The sequence below is a fragment of the Cynoglossus semilaevis genome, chromosome 6, assembly GCF_000523025.1.
Source record: "Cynoglossus semilaevis isolate Cse_v1.0 chromosome 6, Cse_v1.0, whole genome shotgun sequence".
In the NCBI taxonomy this organism is placed as follows: Eukaryota; Metazoa; Chordata; class Actinopteri; order Pleuronectiformes; family Cynoglossidae; genus Cynoglossus; species Cynoglossus semilaevis.
In genome coordinates this window covers 18,563,666-18,581,824 of record NC_024312.1, presented here as the reverse complement: position 1 = coordinate 18,581,824, position 18,159 = coordinate 18,563,666, and the positions used below count along the sequence as shown (strand labels likewise).

The 18,159-nt window shown below is 41.2% G+C and overlaps 1 protein-coding gene and 1 long non-coding RNA gene across 3 annotated transcripts in view; both read right to left on the bottom strand.

Moving 5' to 3' along the window:
- Positions 1 to 18,159, bottom strand: part of LOC103380547 (CUGBP Elav-like family member 2) — a 26,689-nt gene extending 8,530 nt beyond the window's left edge. The window contains exons 1-5 of one of the 2 annotated variants that reach the window (XM_025056551.1): positions 17,440 to 18,159; positions 7,527 to 7,717; positions 3,503 to 3,585; positions 1,437 to 1,485; positions 775 to 945 (exon numbers count right to left, since the gene is read on the bottom strand). In XM_025056551.1, coding sequence (XP_024912319.1) covers positions 775 to 945; positions 1,437 to 1,485; positions 3,503 to 3,585; positions 7,527 to 7,717; positions 17,440 to 17,510 — 565 coding nt within the window. In that variant the 5' untranslated portion in view covers positions 17,511 to 18,159. The remainder of the gene's footprint in view (positions 1 to 774; positions 946 to 1,436; positions 1,486 to 3,502; positions 3,586 to 7,526; positions 7,718 to 17,439) is intronic. The other variant, XM_025056552.1, reaches the window with a different exon arrangement.
- On the bottom strand, positions 1,719 to 3,492 carry LOC112487154 (uncharacterized). The gene is made up of 3 exons (XR_003049966.1): positions 2,748 to 3,492; positions 1,880 to 2,708; positions 1,719 to 1,831 (listed from the first exon to the last, which is right to left on the bottom strand). It is a non-coding gene; the product is annotated as an uncharacterized LOC112487154 (long non-coding RNA).

Below are 18,159 nucleotides of genomic sequence, written 5' to 3'. Positions count from 1 at the left end.
GGAAAAAAAAAAAAAAAAAAAAACAGTAACACGAATCACATGAGCACAGTGATCGACAGGTTTAGGTGCTGCCCAGAGAGGGCTTGACTGCATGGTGTCACGGAGAAACAGTAAAGCGAAGTTTATAAATACACGTGTACGTATGCACACACCAAATCTGGCGGTAACAGAATACAGACCATGTCATATCGGGTTACGGCGCTGAATTAAACATGCGAGAGCATCGATTTAAGACGTGATGGTTGAAAGCGCTTTACGGTGTTCACATTAACACTAACGAGAGATTTTTTTTTTTTCCTTTTTTTTTTACCCCGCTGCTTGCCCGCCTAAGTCGTTCTGCAGCAGAGATCTATGGTAGGAGATGCAGCGGACAGGCTAATTCCTGCCTTTGTGGAGTGTGATGAAGGAGGCGGTGAAGGAGGAGCTGAGCTGAGCTGAGCAGAGCTGCCTGCCAGCTGAGCCCACCAACACCCGCAGCCTGCGGTTGCCGAGGCAACGGGCCTTTGTGCTGGACAGCAAGTGCAGCGGCCCTTCACTGGGGCTGAGATGTGGAGGCTGAGTGTCACGGTGACAGGACGGAACGGGTGCCAGTGGAGGTGAATGGCACTTGATTTGGGGGGGAGGGGAGAGGGGGGCTTAAAAATCAAGACGCAGGGAGGGGCACCGGGGTAAAAAAAAAAAAAAAAAAAATTTTTAAATAAAAAATGCATGATGGGAATTTGCATTTGGCTTCACTGAGGGTGGCTGCTGCGAGGACACCGTGCCTATACCTACCTCGGCTCTGGCCATCTGGTCCCCGGAGAATTCGGCACTCTTCGATCTGTCCGAAGGACGAGAACATCATTCGGACCTCGTTCTCGCCGTACTTCTTTGACACCATTCCAATAAAGAGTTTTCTGTCTTCTACAGCTGTAGAGGGATTAAAGAGCCGCAATTCAGTTACGCCTGAACACAAAAAAAAAGAGCCATGAAAACAACAGTTACACCGAGCATAAAAAAAAAAAACTCTAGGGTGTTTTTTTTGTTTGTTTTTTTCTTTCTAACATTCAAGCTGGGTCTTGTTGTCATGCAGCTGCATTTTCTGCCTCTCGCTGCAAACAGCTTCGTTTTCAACAGTGTCTGCTTCTCTAAAATACTCCCTGCCATCTACTGATGACTACATCGTGCAGTTTCGCTCCCCACTAGATCTTCCACTTCAACTCGTGCACCCCCCCCGCTGCCTTTTAAAGCCCTTAATCCTCCTAACCCTTTGATACTATAGAGAAATTGTGTACCGCTGCACACTCCCTGAGCTGGGATCTGAATTTTGGCTTCACTTTTACACGGTCCAGCCTCAGTCTATTTAAAATTAAAAAAAAAAAAAAACAAACACCTTTGTTGCACGGTTTAACTCATTTTTAACAGTTAGTGTCTGCCAGAATTTCCTCTTTTCTTACCGCTTGTTTTCTCACTGTCAGCAGGTTTCATCTGTATGGGATGATGCATCTGGAAAAAAAAGAAAAAAAAAAAAAAAAGGGCAAAATTTCCTGTTATTTCCTGTTATTCACCAGTGCTGCCTAAACTTAATACCTCAACTAAAATTAATACAAACCCTTTAACTAATAAAAGTCAACTAATGCCTTTGTGTATTTTATGATGGAAATTTTTTTTTTTTTTTTAAATCACAGACAGGAACATAACACCGAACAAAAACATAATTGATCGTCAAAAGATGGAAAAGGAACATAACACCGGTTAATTGATCGTCAAAAGATGGAAACAACCCTGGCGTTTTCCCCGAAATGTCTGCATTTTTCTAAGTTTCTCTAACTCACTGTTAACCATTCACCACCTGTCTGCATTTTTCTAAGCAAAACGACTTACTCTAACCATTCACCACAATCCTATTGCTAATTCTTCAACAAAGTGCATTATGTTGCTTCATTGAATTAAGTCGTTAAAAATGAATACTTAAAAAAAAAACAAAAAAAAAAAACCCAATATGAGCCCTGCTTTTTTCATTTATTATCTCTCATCTTTGTCAGGACTATGATCCATCTCCACTACCAGATACCGAGCGTGTAAGCTGATGGCACGGATCATATTCTCTGCTATCTAATTTCATCGCTCGCTGTAGTGCAGACCGGCAATTGATCTTTATGCCGACGTCCTCACCGTCGTCGTCAAAACTATTATTTGCCAATTCTGTGAAGTTATAGGATTGTGTCATCATCGGCAGAAGCTATTATTACTACTACTTTTTTTTTTTTTTTTTTTTTTAAATCATCCTTTGAGTATCTATTCAGCACAGACATTCGAGCTGCGACTTATTTTTGAGTGGACGCAGAAGAACATTTCAGCGATGACGACAAAAAGAACGGTAGAACCCCATAGGGTAAGTAGTTCACTTTCCTTTCCTTTCCTTTCCTCGAAGTGAATGTAACTCGGGCGCACGTGAACGAAGTGTGAAGTGAGATTCTGTACGGCTGTGAGTTGCCTGGGCAGGTTGTACTTATGAGGAGTGGTGTGTGTGTGTGTGTGTGTGTTGGTTTGTGACAAGCACTAAAGAGAAGCAGACAGATGGTCCTCACAGTGTGGGTTCTGGATGGTGATGCCGTCCAAGGAGAACGACACAAGGCACAGAAGGGAGAGAAAAATAAATGCAGGGAGGGAAACAAAAAAACAACAACAAGCTTTTTCTCTTCTCCTGAAAACCAGACTCAAGTCACCTGCACCCAGTGCCGGGAACAAAACCAGACTTAAGTCACCTGCACCCAGTGCCGGGAACAGTCTGACATGGAGCCGGGCAGTTAGACAACACTTTATTTGAACGTCTCCACTGATTGATAGTCCTTTCGGTGAAGAGCACCAGCTCTGTACACTCATTCGTCAAACTGGTTCAATATTTACCTGTAACCCCCACCGACTGGTAGCCGCGTTTCCAATGGACCCCGGGGCCATTGATTTCATTGACAGCGCGAGTTGCTCGGTATGGATTTAAGTGATTGCGTGGAAAGTAAATTAGAGCGGAGTTAAAGCGGGGCAGATTTGTCGAGCTTTAACGAGCCTCTGCGTTTCTTCCAGGTGACCGGACCGTAATCGCACGGGATAAATCAACTTGATGTATTACTCATGCTCGCCTTCCATTTGACTGTTTAAAAAAAAAAAAATCCTCACTCCCATTTTTCCCCCCTTTCACTTTTTAAAATGAATACGAAGATGTGCATCAATGATTCACACGGCGGAGCGTTAACGATTTGTTCTACTTTCGTGGTGAATTGTTCATGTGCCTCACTGGATATAAAATGATGTCCGGTCAAGCACGCTTTACCTGTTGATACCTTTGCATGTGTGTGTGTGTGTGTGTGTGTTAAACACACACAACGTGTTTGCGGGCCAGGCCAGGCAGGCAATCAAGCCAAGAGGCAAACGTGTTTTAATACACATTACTCACGGTTTGAACAAGAGGAAGTAAAAGGGGTGGAAGTAGGTAAACAGTCGTCCCATATCAGGGCGTACTCACCCCACTTAAGGTCTTAATGTTGTGCAGTGCATTCTGGGCCTCCAGTGCAGCTTTTCTTGTATAAAAAGTTACAAAACAGCATCCTGCGGAGAAGACAGTGAGGACAATGAAATGAGCCAAGGCGACATGTGACATAAGCAGTAGATGTACAATCTTACAGGAGAACTTTGAATAATTTAGTCGAGCTCTTAACACGTCCCCGTGTTACAAACGTGTCAGAATTGTTACACAGCTCACAGCTGAAGCTTGTACTGACAAGTGTTGACATCACCGCAGGCTTTTTTATGACATGGTCAGTGGGATGACAACCGGGGTGAGATAACTGTCAAAGACACACTGATGCAGCGTGCAGGTCAAGACACCCTGGGCAAGACGGAGCACAGAACCAATATAACAGATCGTTGCTGCTCGGCGCAAAAATACGATCGCTTATACGAGAGGCATAGAGGAGAAAAAAAAAAAAAACTGCTCGAAAATGGTGAGAGGGAGCAGAAGTGAGAGCACAGAGGAATCAGAGGAGGAGTGAGTTTGGGGGAGGGGACAAAAGAAGAGAAGAAGAAGAGTGTGGTGGAGAGAGTGGGGGGAAAAGGGGAAGAAGAAGGGGAAAAAGAAAAAAAAAAGCCTCTCATCCTTCCGTCCCAGCAGACTGCCGGTGGCGTTCCAGCCTGTCAGTTTCACTGGGCTGGGGAAGTGGAGCACTGCAGCGTCTTTGACCTACATAGTTTGTATTATGCTGTTACTGGAGCTCCCAGGCCATGGCGAGGAGGGAGGGAGGGACGGAGGGACGGACGGAGGGAGATAGGGAGGGAGATAGGGCAGTAAGGGGGGGGGGGGTTTGCTGTGCAACTCCAGTCGGCAGCAAGCAGCTCCCTTTTAATCTCACGGGGCCGCTTAGCCCCGCCTCCAATTTACCCTGGGCTAAATAAACCGTGCGGAGAGGCGTGATACTTATCAGGTGATTCGGGTTATGACCTGCAGCCAGTGTGTGGCTCTCTCTCGGAAAAAAAAAAAAACAACAACCCCCCCGAATCGGACCTCATGGCAAAATATAGGCGCATGGGATCAATAATAAAAGAAGAAGAGCGAACAGGATTGGACAAAGGTAGTGTTATTTGCCCATCTAAACAAACAAAGCCTGATAGCCTTGGGCAGTTCTTTGATCATCCTCCCTCCCTCTGTGTTTGCAGTTTACACATTGGTAACGGTGGACCGAGGAGTGCCGGTTCTGCCGTCACACATTCAGCTCACCCACGGGCTGTGAGAGGCAACGTTCACTGCGATCAGGCGAGTTTACCTATTAGAATACATTAACATGTCAATAGACCGTCACAGCTGACACTCCACTCCGAGCAACCCCCCTATATACACAGAATGCATAGTAAGCACTCTGAACCAATCGTGTTTGCCACCGTGCCGTAAAAAAAAAGCATTTGTGAAGGCCGTCTTGATGAGGTCACAGGGCATGTTTTCGGAGCGGTGGCACGAGCGAGGTGTCGTCCTGAACATTTCGTCGTTTGCTCGGACGACGGTGACAGACAATTCCACTCCGTTATGAGCTCATCTCCTCACTGCAGCAACTGAATCACTACTTCGTAATTACAGATAATTCAGAACGAGGGTACTGCAGTAAAGCATTTCTATATTTGTGATAATAATGCCGGTAAAAACGCATCACAACATGTAACGTTTTTTCAGAGGCCGCAGTAGCAACATGTCGAACCTGTTTGCCTCATTTGTTGATCTACGCAGTAGCTCACAAGGTTATGCTAACGCTCCCTGTAGCGCACAACTGAACAGGATGTTGTATTTAGGGCAGCAAGAACGGGCAACTGTGGCGTCCAATTAAAATTGAATGAGGTGTGAATGTGTGAAATAACTCTGTCCATCAATGCAACCATCAGTTTTAACTCTCAAATAAATTAAAAATATATACATTTCTTTTTGTATGTAAATAAAGACATTTTAAATGAAACTTTACTTTTCAATTCAAACTCAATTCAACTTTTTTTCAATATTTAATTATTATTTGATGTTATTGGATTTTAAATGTAAATGGTCGTGGTTTTTGTTGGGGGGACAGGGGCAAGTGGGGAATGACCAAAAAAAAGCATGGAGTGATCACATTAGGTCTGTAAATAACTTTTTTTGATTGGATCATCTGTTTGGACAATTTAGTTAAGACAGCAGTGTTGAAACTTTCCTGTTTTTAAGATTCTACTTTTTCCCCCCCAATAATTTTTTTTTTTTCCCAAAACAGAATCGGCACTTTTAGATCAGGCAGTGCATATTAAGTTCAACCGAATAATGTTTGTTTTTCTGCTTCAACACCAAAAGGACCGTCAGCACTGGGTGCTTACACTGATAAAAAAAAAAAAAAATACAGCCCCAATGGAGAACATTTTGTTTTTTATCACAAAAGGCCACAAAGTCGTTTCTTTGAAAATGACTGTAACGCAACACAAAAAAAAAAAAAATGTCCAAATTCTGGGGACTTCAATGAGGAGCTCAAAGATGAATAAGTCTGTGGAGACTGTGAGTGAGTCCACACATTTTAGAATGTCAACACTGCTCCCTATGTGGTCCTGAAATGTTGGCATTTTTTTTATCACAGTTTATTAATGTGACCGCAACACTGAAGTCGAACCCCTTTTGAGCTTCTGACAGCCAGAGTTAATTCAACACACCAGTAGATGACACAGTTCTCAGTAGGGCAAAAAAAAACCTGATCGACTCCCAAGCAGGGAGGTCATTGCATTGGCCAACACAAATCGGAACCTCTCACCGATATAAATAAACAGTGGCACGTGATGTTATTTTCAAATAGCTTTTTCCAAACAGTTTTGGGGGGGCTTCTAAAGTTGTTGACTTCAGTGGAGACGGCATCTGTTCAGAGCCAAATATTGACAAAAACCACCGAAACGACAGCGACGGGTCAGATACATTCATTGGCAGGTGTGGCTGTAAATACTGTGCAGGAATTAACACGCATGGGGTGGAGAAATAACAGTATTTTTCTAACGGTGCAAGTGTCTCTTGACACTTTTAGACAAATTGTTGATTTTTTTTTATATTTAAAAAAATAGAAAATTATCAATTACAATGGTAACAGGCTCAATTAAATGCAGAAGTGCCATCATTCTGTTTGTCTTCAGTGCTAATTTGCTAATTTGATTTATAAATTGCCATAATTGTCTCAAAAGTCGTTCGGTCATAATTCCAATGATCTTGATCTAATTGTGAAATTCCCAGCCCTTATAAACAAGTGTCTACAGCCTCTGAGACCTGACCAGCCATTAAGGGAATTGAAATTAGGATGATGTCCTGCCTGCACTGGGCTACATCAGGGGAGTAAAGTACTTTATTCACATGCAGTTAGTTACAGGAGACTGAGCACTTCCAGTGCCACTCCGGCTCTCTCTCTCTCTCTCTCTCTCTCTCTCTCTCTCTCTGCGCAGACAGCAGCCTTCCACTTCTAACCGTCTCTTTTAATTGCACCTTGAAACGAATGGCCCTGTTCTAGCACTACTTCAAAAGATGCTTATGTTGATGGATGTTTCCAACGGCTGTCAGAAATCCAACATGGTGACACACAAAAAAAAAACTTTTATTAAAGGATGTTTATTTAAAGCTGAAAATAAGTCTGGTGAATCAGGCCATATGTTTCGCACAAATATAGCTGCACTACATGTGCAGACAAGTGCTGCTGTACTTTGCCTTAGGGGAATGTACTGAAATGTGATGGGAGGTGATGTGGCAGTAGCAGGGGTTTTGTTTAGTGTCCTTGACCATGTGAAGTCAGGCAAATAGCCAGAAGTAGGCTGTGGATTTTTTTTTTTTTTTTTTTTTTGTTCTTTTGAATCACAAAACTAACCAACCTTTATTTTATTTTCACTTCTTTAGTATAAAAAAAAAAAAAAAAAAGATCAACAAATAAGTTAGAGAACAACATTTAACATTCAGCGAGGCATCAACAACGAGACAACAAATAATCAATAACTCATTGCACTGAACATGCATGTCATACCTTTGCTTTGAGGGGGGTTCTGGGTGCGATCACGGAGAATGTTGATCTGGTGCACAGCTCCAAAGGGCTCAAAAAGCTCTTTGAGTTCTGTTTCAGACCAGGAACGGGGAATCTGTCCCACAAACATTTTGATGGCGTCAGGATCTGGCTGGTCCAAATGCTCCAGTGACCCATTCATCTTGCTGCCATTGCTGAGGAGAAAAAAAAAAAAAAGCAAAGTGTGTAAATTAGAGATGTATGCCTTTATATTATTTACTTGAAACTTGGCGCGTCCTTTCAGGAAGTGTCTCTGCCTCAAAAAAAACAAACAAAAAAAAAAATCCACTGAAGCAACAGGGAACAGAGAATAGTGGCACTGCACTTTTTTTTTATCATGATTGATGTTCCCTCATTCAAAAGCATAAACCATCATAAAATGTGTATTAAGCTGAAAAGAAAGTGCATTTGACAGGTAGAGTAGGATGAGTGTTGTTTTATTGTTAGAATATTTTCCCTAATATGGAACAGAGATGTGAGGCAATATAAAATGCAGCGAGGCCTTTAAACTTGAACAAGCCGTGAGGTGGTGGTGGTGGACGGTTAGTAGAATTAGCTTAGCTAAGACTTACGTCTGGGGGAACAACAACCCAGAGGAAGGTAAAATGTTAGGCTGTTTCAATTGGTGGTTTACGTTTCAGATGGGGCATTTGGAGTCGTAAGGCTCCATAAAATATCAATGTTCTGTGCTTTTCTAGACAGTAAACGGGAAATCAAAATGGTTTCAAACTACCATTTATTTGTACAGCAACAAAGCAGTAAAGTTCCACTTTTGCATTACTGCTAAAATATTACAGAAGCTTCGGCAGCAGACCTTGACTAAACTGTTGAAGTTAGACGACGAACGATCTGCAATGATTTGTTTAAAAAAAAAACAAAAAAAAAAAAACAATATTGTCAATTAAATAATTCATGAACTGTGAATTAAATTTAATGACTGTTGGTTAAACAGGGGTTTCATAAAACTGTCATTAGACGTTAGCTGCCAATCGCAAAAAGCGTTTCAATAAACCCTGTTGTTTCCGCAACACGTTGACATTTATCATGTGCTATGCTGCTTGTTAAGATATGGACAAAAAAAAAAAAAGAGAGAAGCCATAACGATATTTGGATGATAAATACAAATGATGTACAAGTGAACTGCACCATCAACTACATTATTGGGCAACAATCTGGGTTAAGAAGGGGAAATAGAGCAATGATAGTGTCGAGCAAAACATCCAATTGTGCCATTTTCCTTTAAGGGCCAGCCTCCGGGACGGAAAATCAATAACAGAGTCCCAGGACTACAGACGGTGTGCCAAACCACAAAAAAAAAAAAAAAATCAAGCACTTATACATTCACTGACAATGGTGAAAAATCAAAAAGTGCTTGATACCAGAAGCCCAGCCAAGCAACAGCTGCTGGAGTACTGTAGTGAGTAAATCACGTAAAGCATAAAAGCATCGCTCACAACGACGTACTGTAGCACCAAGGCAAATCAGGAACAGGGGAATTATTGGTGCACACATGGATTGGTGAGGGTAACAGAAACGATACAGTTGAATAGAAGACATTTTAAGAGACAAACCTTTGGACACGAGCCATCCATCTCTTATAAAATGAGCCCAGCCGTTCCGTAGAAATCCCAAAGTCCTTGAGGGACTTGAGTGACATGGTAACAAATAACACTAAGACTAAGATTCACGCCTCAAAATATACTGCTTGTCAAACAGTCTGTCCAAAAATTTAAATGATGACATAAAAAAAACAGCCAAAAACTCAACAACAAAACAAAAGCTTCTAGGCCAATAAAAAGGGGCGAATGCCCCCTTTTCTCCCATCAGCTTCGACAGAATCAACAAAACAGCGGTGCAGAACTCTAAACCTGCGAGAATCGGAGATTAGTAGCCAACGAATTTGTGGTACATCTCCTCCTCAGGCGCCCTGGCGATGGTACAGAGAGTAACCTACGGCTTCTTCAGCACAGCGGGGGAACAATCACATATTGTTCCCCCCTGCTGGAGAACACTATTCACCGTTCCTCTACAGCACAATAGGGCGAGTCAGAGGGATGCTGTAGAACACGTCGAAAGGCCGCGTCTGCCGAGGACACAGCACTGAGTGAAACCATTTATACAGTTCTGCCATTGACACTGCGTCGCCATTTTGAAGAGGCTCCAGTGATAAGATCTCATCTTAAAAATGAAAAATAAATAAATAAATTTGACTGGTGCTTGATGTTCAACAGTCTCTGAAGTACATGTCGTCTTGATAAGTTTGCACGAGACTTTGCAGCTGCGCAGCCCCTTCAGGTACAAATAACTATATTTCACATCGCCTGAAGTAAAAAAAAAAAAACAGCCTCAAGTGGTAACAACTGTAATTACAGTCAGCTTGGTTCCGACTTAAACTTGTTGGCTAGAAGTATTTAAAACATAGCAAGATCTTCATTGCCATTATTCGATTATTCACATTATCACAGTTCTACCATTTCCATGTTCGATTATTCACATTATCACAGTTCTAACTTACGCTCCAGTTAAAAAGCGGTTTTCTATCAGATTCAGTTCGTTTCATAACCCATATAATTTGGGCCTTATCTGTGGCTCAAACTCAATGCCAAAGATACTGTACATGCAGTACTTTTACTACTTTAAAAAAAATGGAACAAGGCCAGATTACTTGGAACAAGGCCTGATTACTTTTAAGCGCTAGAGCTTGGCTGTAACATTCCCATGACAAAAAAAAAAAAAATATTTCTAAACACATTTTAAGTGCAAGAGCTTGGCTGTAACATTCACATGAAAAAAAAAAAAATTTCTAAACACATGGTCAATTTTAACTGAGCTTTTATAGCCTATACAAAGTGACTCAAAGAGGAAATATTCAGCATCATTACACAACCTTTAGCACTAATTGTTTCTCAAACGGCAAAGATTCAGGAACTAGATCAACCATCAACTGCACCCAATAAACTATGACTGACATTAATACAACAATATATTGCTAATTTGTCTCTATTCGAAGGTAATACTGATAAAAACCACTGCTAAAAAAACAGAGATTATACAGAAAAGTTGCCAATTAGTTATATCAGTCTCTTAGCAACAAATTATGAAGACTTTCAAAGGATGTGATTATTACAAATGATGGTGAATAGACACCTTTCCTTGGCCATTATCATCATCATTATTATTATTTTAATTCTGTTCAAATGCATATCTTCACAAAAGATACCAAATTATTTTCACACTTGGCTACTTTAAATCTGATTTCCTCTAAAAAAAATGTCTACTTTCGTCAAACCTTGATCTCATCATAGTCTCCTCACTTCTGGTAAAAAATACATGCAGTTTTAGTTAAGCTAGTAAACAAGTTTGTCAATGACGCATTAACGTTCTATCCACCTAGTAACAGCACTGGCAACAAGTTAAAACGCCTGACAGAAAAACCACAATATTTTCATCAACAACAACAGTTTTGTTCTGCACAGTTTGTACATTTCGGACGCCTGTCATTTTTAGAACTAGGGACCGTGGATTATTTTCCGTCCATGCTTTATTCGCTACACGGGCTGCTTTTACCGACGCTATTGATGAAGTCTTTTTCAAGGCTTACTCAAACAGCTCTGAATGTGACGGCTCATCACGACGCCGAGACGCCCAGCAGCAGCTGACGCAACAGTTGCACGCTTACTGCTGCACTTCCCATGAGAACAGGTGATTTACTTGGACCATGTGTCTGTCCCGTCGGTGAGCGCTGACCTCTCCAGTATGCCAGTGACATCGACGCCATGTCCGTAGTGGAAAGGCAGCCAATTTGTCTAATAATGTGTGTGGATTTTGATGGCTCAGCATTATAAGCTCAGGAGGTATTTGGGCTTAAAGTTTTAGAGGACTGACACCAGCAAACGATGCGCGTTTGGTTTGCTCGCTTCTGTCAACGACAAAGAATTTCTTTGCAGATCAACATAAGCATAACAAAAAATAAGCGTGACTGCTATTGTTGAGTGCTGATAACTCAACCAAAAACACAACATGAGTCACTTCCTGTTGTAAGAACGAAACTTGAAACTTGAAACGCTTATATAAAGTGCGGAACACTTGAGTCAATTTGAAAAAAAATTAAAAAAAATAAATTTTACCTCATCTCAGAGAAACTAAATAATAAAATAAAAGCTGACAAAACCTTTCAAAAAAAAAAATCACAAGATGCACCTTTGGAACGCCAGAGTCTAACCTCTAAATGGGTTTCACCAAGACACAAAATGGCTCCAACACTGATGATACAGTTGACGCCTGTCAAGTAAAACTGAGCCTCTCCACCACCTTTCTATTTTCTCCACCACTACACAGAGATGTAGAATTCTTTAAAAGAGTTATATAAAAAAAAAAAAAAAAAAAAAAAAAAATTTGGTTAAATTTTTTAAAAAAAAAATTCCCTAAACATTTGAACTTCAAAACACGCCACAGAGAATGAATGCTTAATCTAGAGTGTATTTATACATTCGGCATCAATGTCAATTTTGAAACGGAAACGACAATATTCCCTGCTTGATTAAAATAACTCTTCGTCAAAGCTGATCAGTGTGCTGCCGCTCCTGTTGTGAAATACTACAACGTTATCCTCCTTGCATTTAACTCCAATTACAATACTACAATGTTATCCTCCTTGCATTTAACTCCAATTTATACCAATATGGTTTGATTCAATTGTTGACGTCTCCCTAATGAAGACAGACATGTCCAATCAGCCTGTGAATGGTTTGCATGTTAACAGACAGTCGGCATCCAATGACGAGGCCCGGCCCATTAGCCTCATAATCACACCATGTGTCCCCCGGTGATTATGGTTGATGCTGCTACAGTAGAGCTCGTGTGAGCGAACGGTTTCGTCTATGGCGCTATGGAGACATCATCTATTATTATTCTGCAGGATCTTACTTGGGAATTTCTTAAAAAAACCCATCACAATTGTATTTGGTAGCACTTGGCCTTGAGAGTAGACAGAAGTATTTTAAAGGTGGGTCCTCGGGGCTGAGCACGGTCAACGGGGAAAAAATAAAAATAAAAAAATTTTTAAAAATCACCAATTGAAAGACCAGGCTGAAGGGCAACATGAACCAGAATTATAACTTATTACAGTCTTCAAAACTAGAAGAAAGGTAACGTTTTTTTAATTGAGGGTCCACAAGGTGAGATTTGGAATATTCCTGACAATGTTAGAATAAAATTGTGACTTTTTCCTCCTCAAATAAACACTGAATCTGATGTTAAAAGAAGGATCTGTTTAATTGTTGGCAACCCGTCCTGTAGGGGTTGCAAACAAGATATTTAACCACAAAGAACATTTACACATGTGTTTACATCAGATGTTCTCTAAAAGATAAGCAGGCTTTTGCATATATATTTTTTTTTTTCCGATCACACCCATGTGTTCTCTAAAAGATAAGCAGGGCTTTTGCATATTTTTTTTTTTCCGATCACACCCATTGCAGCATTATAGGAAATGGCTTGAAAACAGAGCAGATAACCCTTGTGCTTCAATCATCATTTTTAAGGTATGTGGAAAAACTAATACTATTTTATGTATTTCATGAATTAGTGTCAGACAATATGGTAAGTGACTGTAGGCTTTGTGCGTCATTTGTGCAAAATCCAAGTTATATTTCACACATTTTCTGCACGTAAACAATCGCCAGTTCTCTTAATAAACAAGACAAAAAAAAGAGGAAGTCACGAGACAGAAGGCCGAAGAGAGCACAACAACAGGCAGATGCTCAACGGCGGAGACAGGAAAAAAAAAAAAAAAAATCACCCTAATCTTGGTCAGCATCATGTCTATCACTTGTTCACAAATGAACAGCCCAACAGTCCACTCGAAGGATCAATTGCTCTTGATCACTTTAACAAAGTGTGCTTGGTTCCCAGACCCAACTATTATCTTGACCTGTTGTTGGTGAGAGAACATCTTGCAGATACTTTAGATGCAATCATGTCGCTCTATTTCAAGTCGGTGTCAGTGTCTGCAACACAAAATTTTTTTTTTGAAACACTGCTCCATTCGACATCTCTCAGATAACCAAGGCTACGTCCACTATTGTGACCAAAGACACTATCACAACCTTGTTGTGGCTCAATAAAAGAAAAACACCTCAATATATTTAGACAAAATGGAAACCGACACAGAGATAGCATTTATTATTTGAAACTTTCACACCTTATGCCTTTAATGTCTGTTTCTTCCCGTGATTATATTTTGACTGGTTTAACCATTTTCAAAGGCCCCAAGGCCATTATTTTAAACATCTTGTCTAACAAGACACACAGGCTTAAAACCAACATGTTTGCAGGTGTGGTACAACAGTTTCTCAGGAACCTTCTGCACCATTTATTCACTATTTAAGATCCATTAAAAAAAAAAAAGAATTGAAGCATATCCTAACCCTATCACGTAATTTTTTATTTTTTTTTACCTCTGACAGGGTCTCAAATAATAACAGTTTTTTTTTTCTTTACCTCTGACAGGGTCTCAAACCATTAGTGGCAGGAGAGTTGGTATTAGATTCCCAGTACTGGATCATCAAGCGTCCAAAGAAACTACATCAACCCTCAATTACTGGCATTAATTAATTAAAGTACCAACATTATAATATAATCTAATATATAATAATATGCAGATAGACATTAGTTATTTAAAACACACACTGTTGTAGAATTAAACCTTAAAGCTTTTCTTTGGGACTAATATTTTTCAGTTGATGAAGGCAATCTGAACAGTCAGGCATCAAGAACATCACGGTGCGTCTTGAACAAAGTTTGCTCAACACTCTTATCACACCACGGATAAAGCACCTGATTGTGCGGGGTTTTTTTTTACGAGGAAAAGTTATAATGCTAGGACAGGCAGTGCTGTACATACTGACAAGCAAGAGAGCAGAGAAACAGGTGACAAGAAGACCACAGGCCCCCGATTCATAACATCTGTCCGCATAGGTCTCCGTGTCTCTCTTTCCTTCCAGCACTGCCCGCTCTCTCAGTAAAAGGAAGAGAACAGCTGCTCTGAGTAGCCCCCTGGACTCTGTGCCAAGATCCTACACTTTGCACAGATCAACAGCTCCCCAGCCGCAACAAAGGGGATCACTGTGACACTTAGCTCACTGACATAGCACGACGGCTGCGTTGGCTGCCAAAGAATCGCGCTTAAGCCTCAATAGTTACTCTCACTGTCAACAAGCGGAGGGATAAAATCAATCAAATACAGATGGGGGCAAGATTAAATCAACAGTTTACTGTCAGCTTATCGCTGTTTCTCAAAACCAGACAGTCCTCAAAGGAAGAACTCTTCAGGAGATTAGAATTTCTTTTTTTTTTTCTTATTATTTAAGTAGGGACTAACAGAAACTACTTGGTATTTTATTATTGATTCAGTCATTTTAGCTCCGTGGTACTTATGTGTAGAAAATTTAAATTACTGTTAGACTAGAACAGTAAAACAGCCGACGTATCATACTAACTTACTAGTATGATTGATGACATATTGGATTTTCTAAATACTGTAAGTTAGTATGACTGATGACATATTGGATTTTCTAAATACTTTTTTACATTTAGATTAATACATTTACAGACAATGACATCAGCCCATGCAAGAAATTCATATATTCTCTTAAGTGTGACCTGCATGGGCCTTTCAATTACACAAAACTCTCCTTAAAAAAATATGCTTCTTAAAATACATTTGCGTAGCTGAAAGTATTAAAACAATTTTCTTACATTTGACAAAAAATAATTGCAGATAATGTGCAAGGCCCCAAGCAGAGTTTTAATCATCTTGTTTCGAAACTCTTACCTAATTTGGCAAAGACATAATTGGTTGGGTCATAAAATAGTGGCTCCTTGAGGGAACGGCATTCATTTCTGTAAAGCATCGTGAATTGACCTCTGAAGTCGAGCTGAGGATGACTAGGCGAAATAAGCAAACATTATTCGAAATGACGACGATGTGGTCAAACTTGCGATTTGCTAGTGTTAACAGGTGCTGGTTTACTGGCTGCACCGTGGTTCCAAATAGAACAGGGTATGAATGGGAACTTGCTACTGCTTCACTTTGACTGAGCTATAAGAGCACTTTTTTTGATTCTTTACCGATCGGACGACCAAACTATAAGTACGACATACGTTTGAGATTTACGACTGTTAGTGAACAAGAAAAATACATCTGATGTGGTTACGTGGGGTACTGGAATAAATACATAGAGGTGTCAGCTGGTAATTACATCTGATGCACTGTTGCCACGTGAGCCGATTATGGAATTTGGTATACGTTTTTTGATTACTGTCTGTTAACAAGACTGTATAAATTATACAAGCAAGTGTCATTTTATAAATCCCAATCACACCTGAAGAGAGTAAGAGAACAACGGAAACAAGGTGGGGCGACGAACATTATGTAACTGTTGTCCAAGTTGAACCAAGTCGCCGATCTTGCTGAAAGTCACATGACCAATACATCTGTTGATCACATGTGGTGTCCATTGTTTTCTTGTTTTCGCTACATGCAAGTTTGACTTCGAATGTTCAATTGTAATCTGAGCCAAGTTGGAGAACTCACAGTTGAGATGAGAAAAAAAAAATTTTTACAAAAACATGTATATCAAAGCAGCAGATGTCATAGAAACCACAGGGCCTTACAAAATCACCCAGTGCCGCAAGTTTTGTTTGCAGTACCTCACTAAGCACGGTCTGTTGTGTCATCAACAACAGATGCCAAGATGGAGGAGATTGAAGACAGAGATAAGTTCCCAACTTTAACAACACAGAACTGGCTTCGACATAGCTCTGCGTGTCTGCCGTTGTTGCCAAATACAACACACACACTCTTGACAGTGCAAACATTTCAAATTTACAAAGTCCTGCCGGAGTGGGTAGTGGTTCTGGAAACCTTTCTGTTTAAACAGGGCTGACTTGCTGTTGGATTTCGTTTCACAAGTCCTCTGTGCTCAGTCTTGTCTCCAGTGTTTACATGTGCCGTCACAAGATTCCCATTAATGGCTCAATAAAGTAGGAAACCACGTGTTTGTTGCAGTTAAGTAAGCGCTCGAACATTCAACATGGAGGAGGAGCAGAGCTGCAGCTAACGGTGAGAGCTAGCTGCAGCTCTCGACATGCAATCCCGTATGCTGTCTGCAAACCTGGTCCACATTACACACCCCTGAAAAGGAGACACACAGACTGGGTCGTCAACAACAAAACACGCAGCATTTCACGAACACACGCCAGGTCAACTTTACACGGGCGAATCCACTACATGAACTCCCGTTACAGAATATTTCACCGGGGATCGTTTTGACGCCGTTTGAGGTGACGGGCGCTCACCGACGTGAACTTTAATGCACTATGCCTGAACAATAGTGTTGAAGTAAACGAAACAGTGGAGTAGAGTATTCAAACAACACACAATATAAACCGCTGTCGTTGTTTTCTGACGTTAAGAAAGCGAAACGTGTAATCTCCGGAAGCACATGTCACTTGATGAGAGCAGCGCGGAGGAAACTGCAGCCACTCCCCGGGTTTAGTGCAAACGGTCGGCGTAGCCACATACAGAAGTGGCTGTTCCATAGTTGGGAGTTTGTTTAATTTGTTAATATTCAAACAACACGCCCGCGCCTTCAAACTTCAGTGAAACAGACCAATTAACTTTGAGTGACCGTTGTCAATATCTGCCGTTAGCAACGCTAGCATTCCCTTGAAGCTAATTGTGGCTAACTCCCTGAGCTGCGTGTATGCGAATGTTTGCGTGTGTGTGGGTGTGTGTTACTGTCTCTTATCAGCTCACTGTCTACAGTGTTCAGAGAAAAATCAACGACACAGATCGATCACTTGGACTACTTACAGTGTGTCGCCCGTAGTCATTAACCGGCTTTCCGACAGATGGTGATAATCTATGGCGAACGATGAAGTCATGCTCCACACTACAACCGACAGCGTCGTCTAATAATCTAACAATGAGAGGCGACGTCCGCTTGCTTGCTCGCTCGCTCTCTCTCACTCTCTCTCTCTTTCGCTCTCTTTCGCTCTCTCTCTCTCTTTCGCTCTCTCTCTCTCAGGCGGCTCAACTCAACTCTGGTGAGAAGACGAAGCAGAACAGGTGCAGAAAGAGAGAGGACGGAAGAAGGGGAGGAAGGGGGCGTCTTCTTCAGCTTCTTGCGCTGTTGCTGCTGCTTCTGCTGCTTCTTCTGCGTTAAAACTGCATGAGGGAGTGGAGTGGAGGAGGTGATACCGGTTCTCGTATCAATAGAGTTCTATTTATTTATTAATTTCTCCCAATTTCTCCGTTTCTCTCATTCTCGTCCCGGCTTTAAAGAAATGCAGACGGTAGTCTACAGTCACAGCCCACTCTACACTGAGAGAGGCTGGTGCAAAGCAGAGGCGTGGTCTGAAAGAACGCTACTGCTGCTGCTGCTGCTGCTACTGCTGCTCAGCCTCCACCATGTGAAGTTCCTCTGATGATCCCACAGGGACCAGCACATGCTTCTCTATTGGGAGTTTACTGACCTATTTGTAAGATGGTGGTGTTTTCATATGCTACATGGCATCAGCATCCGCATATAAT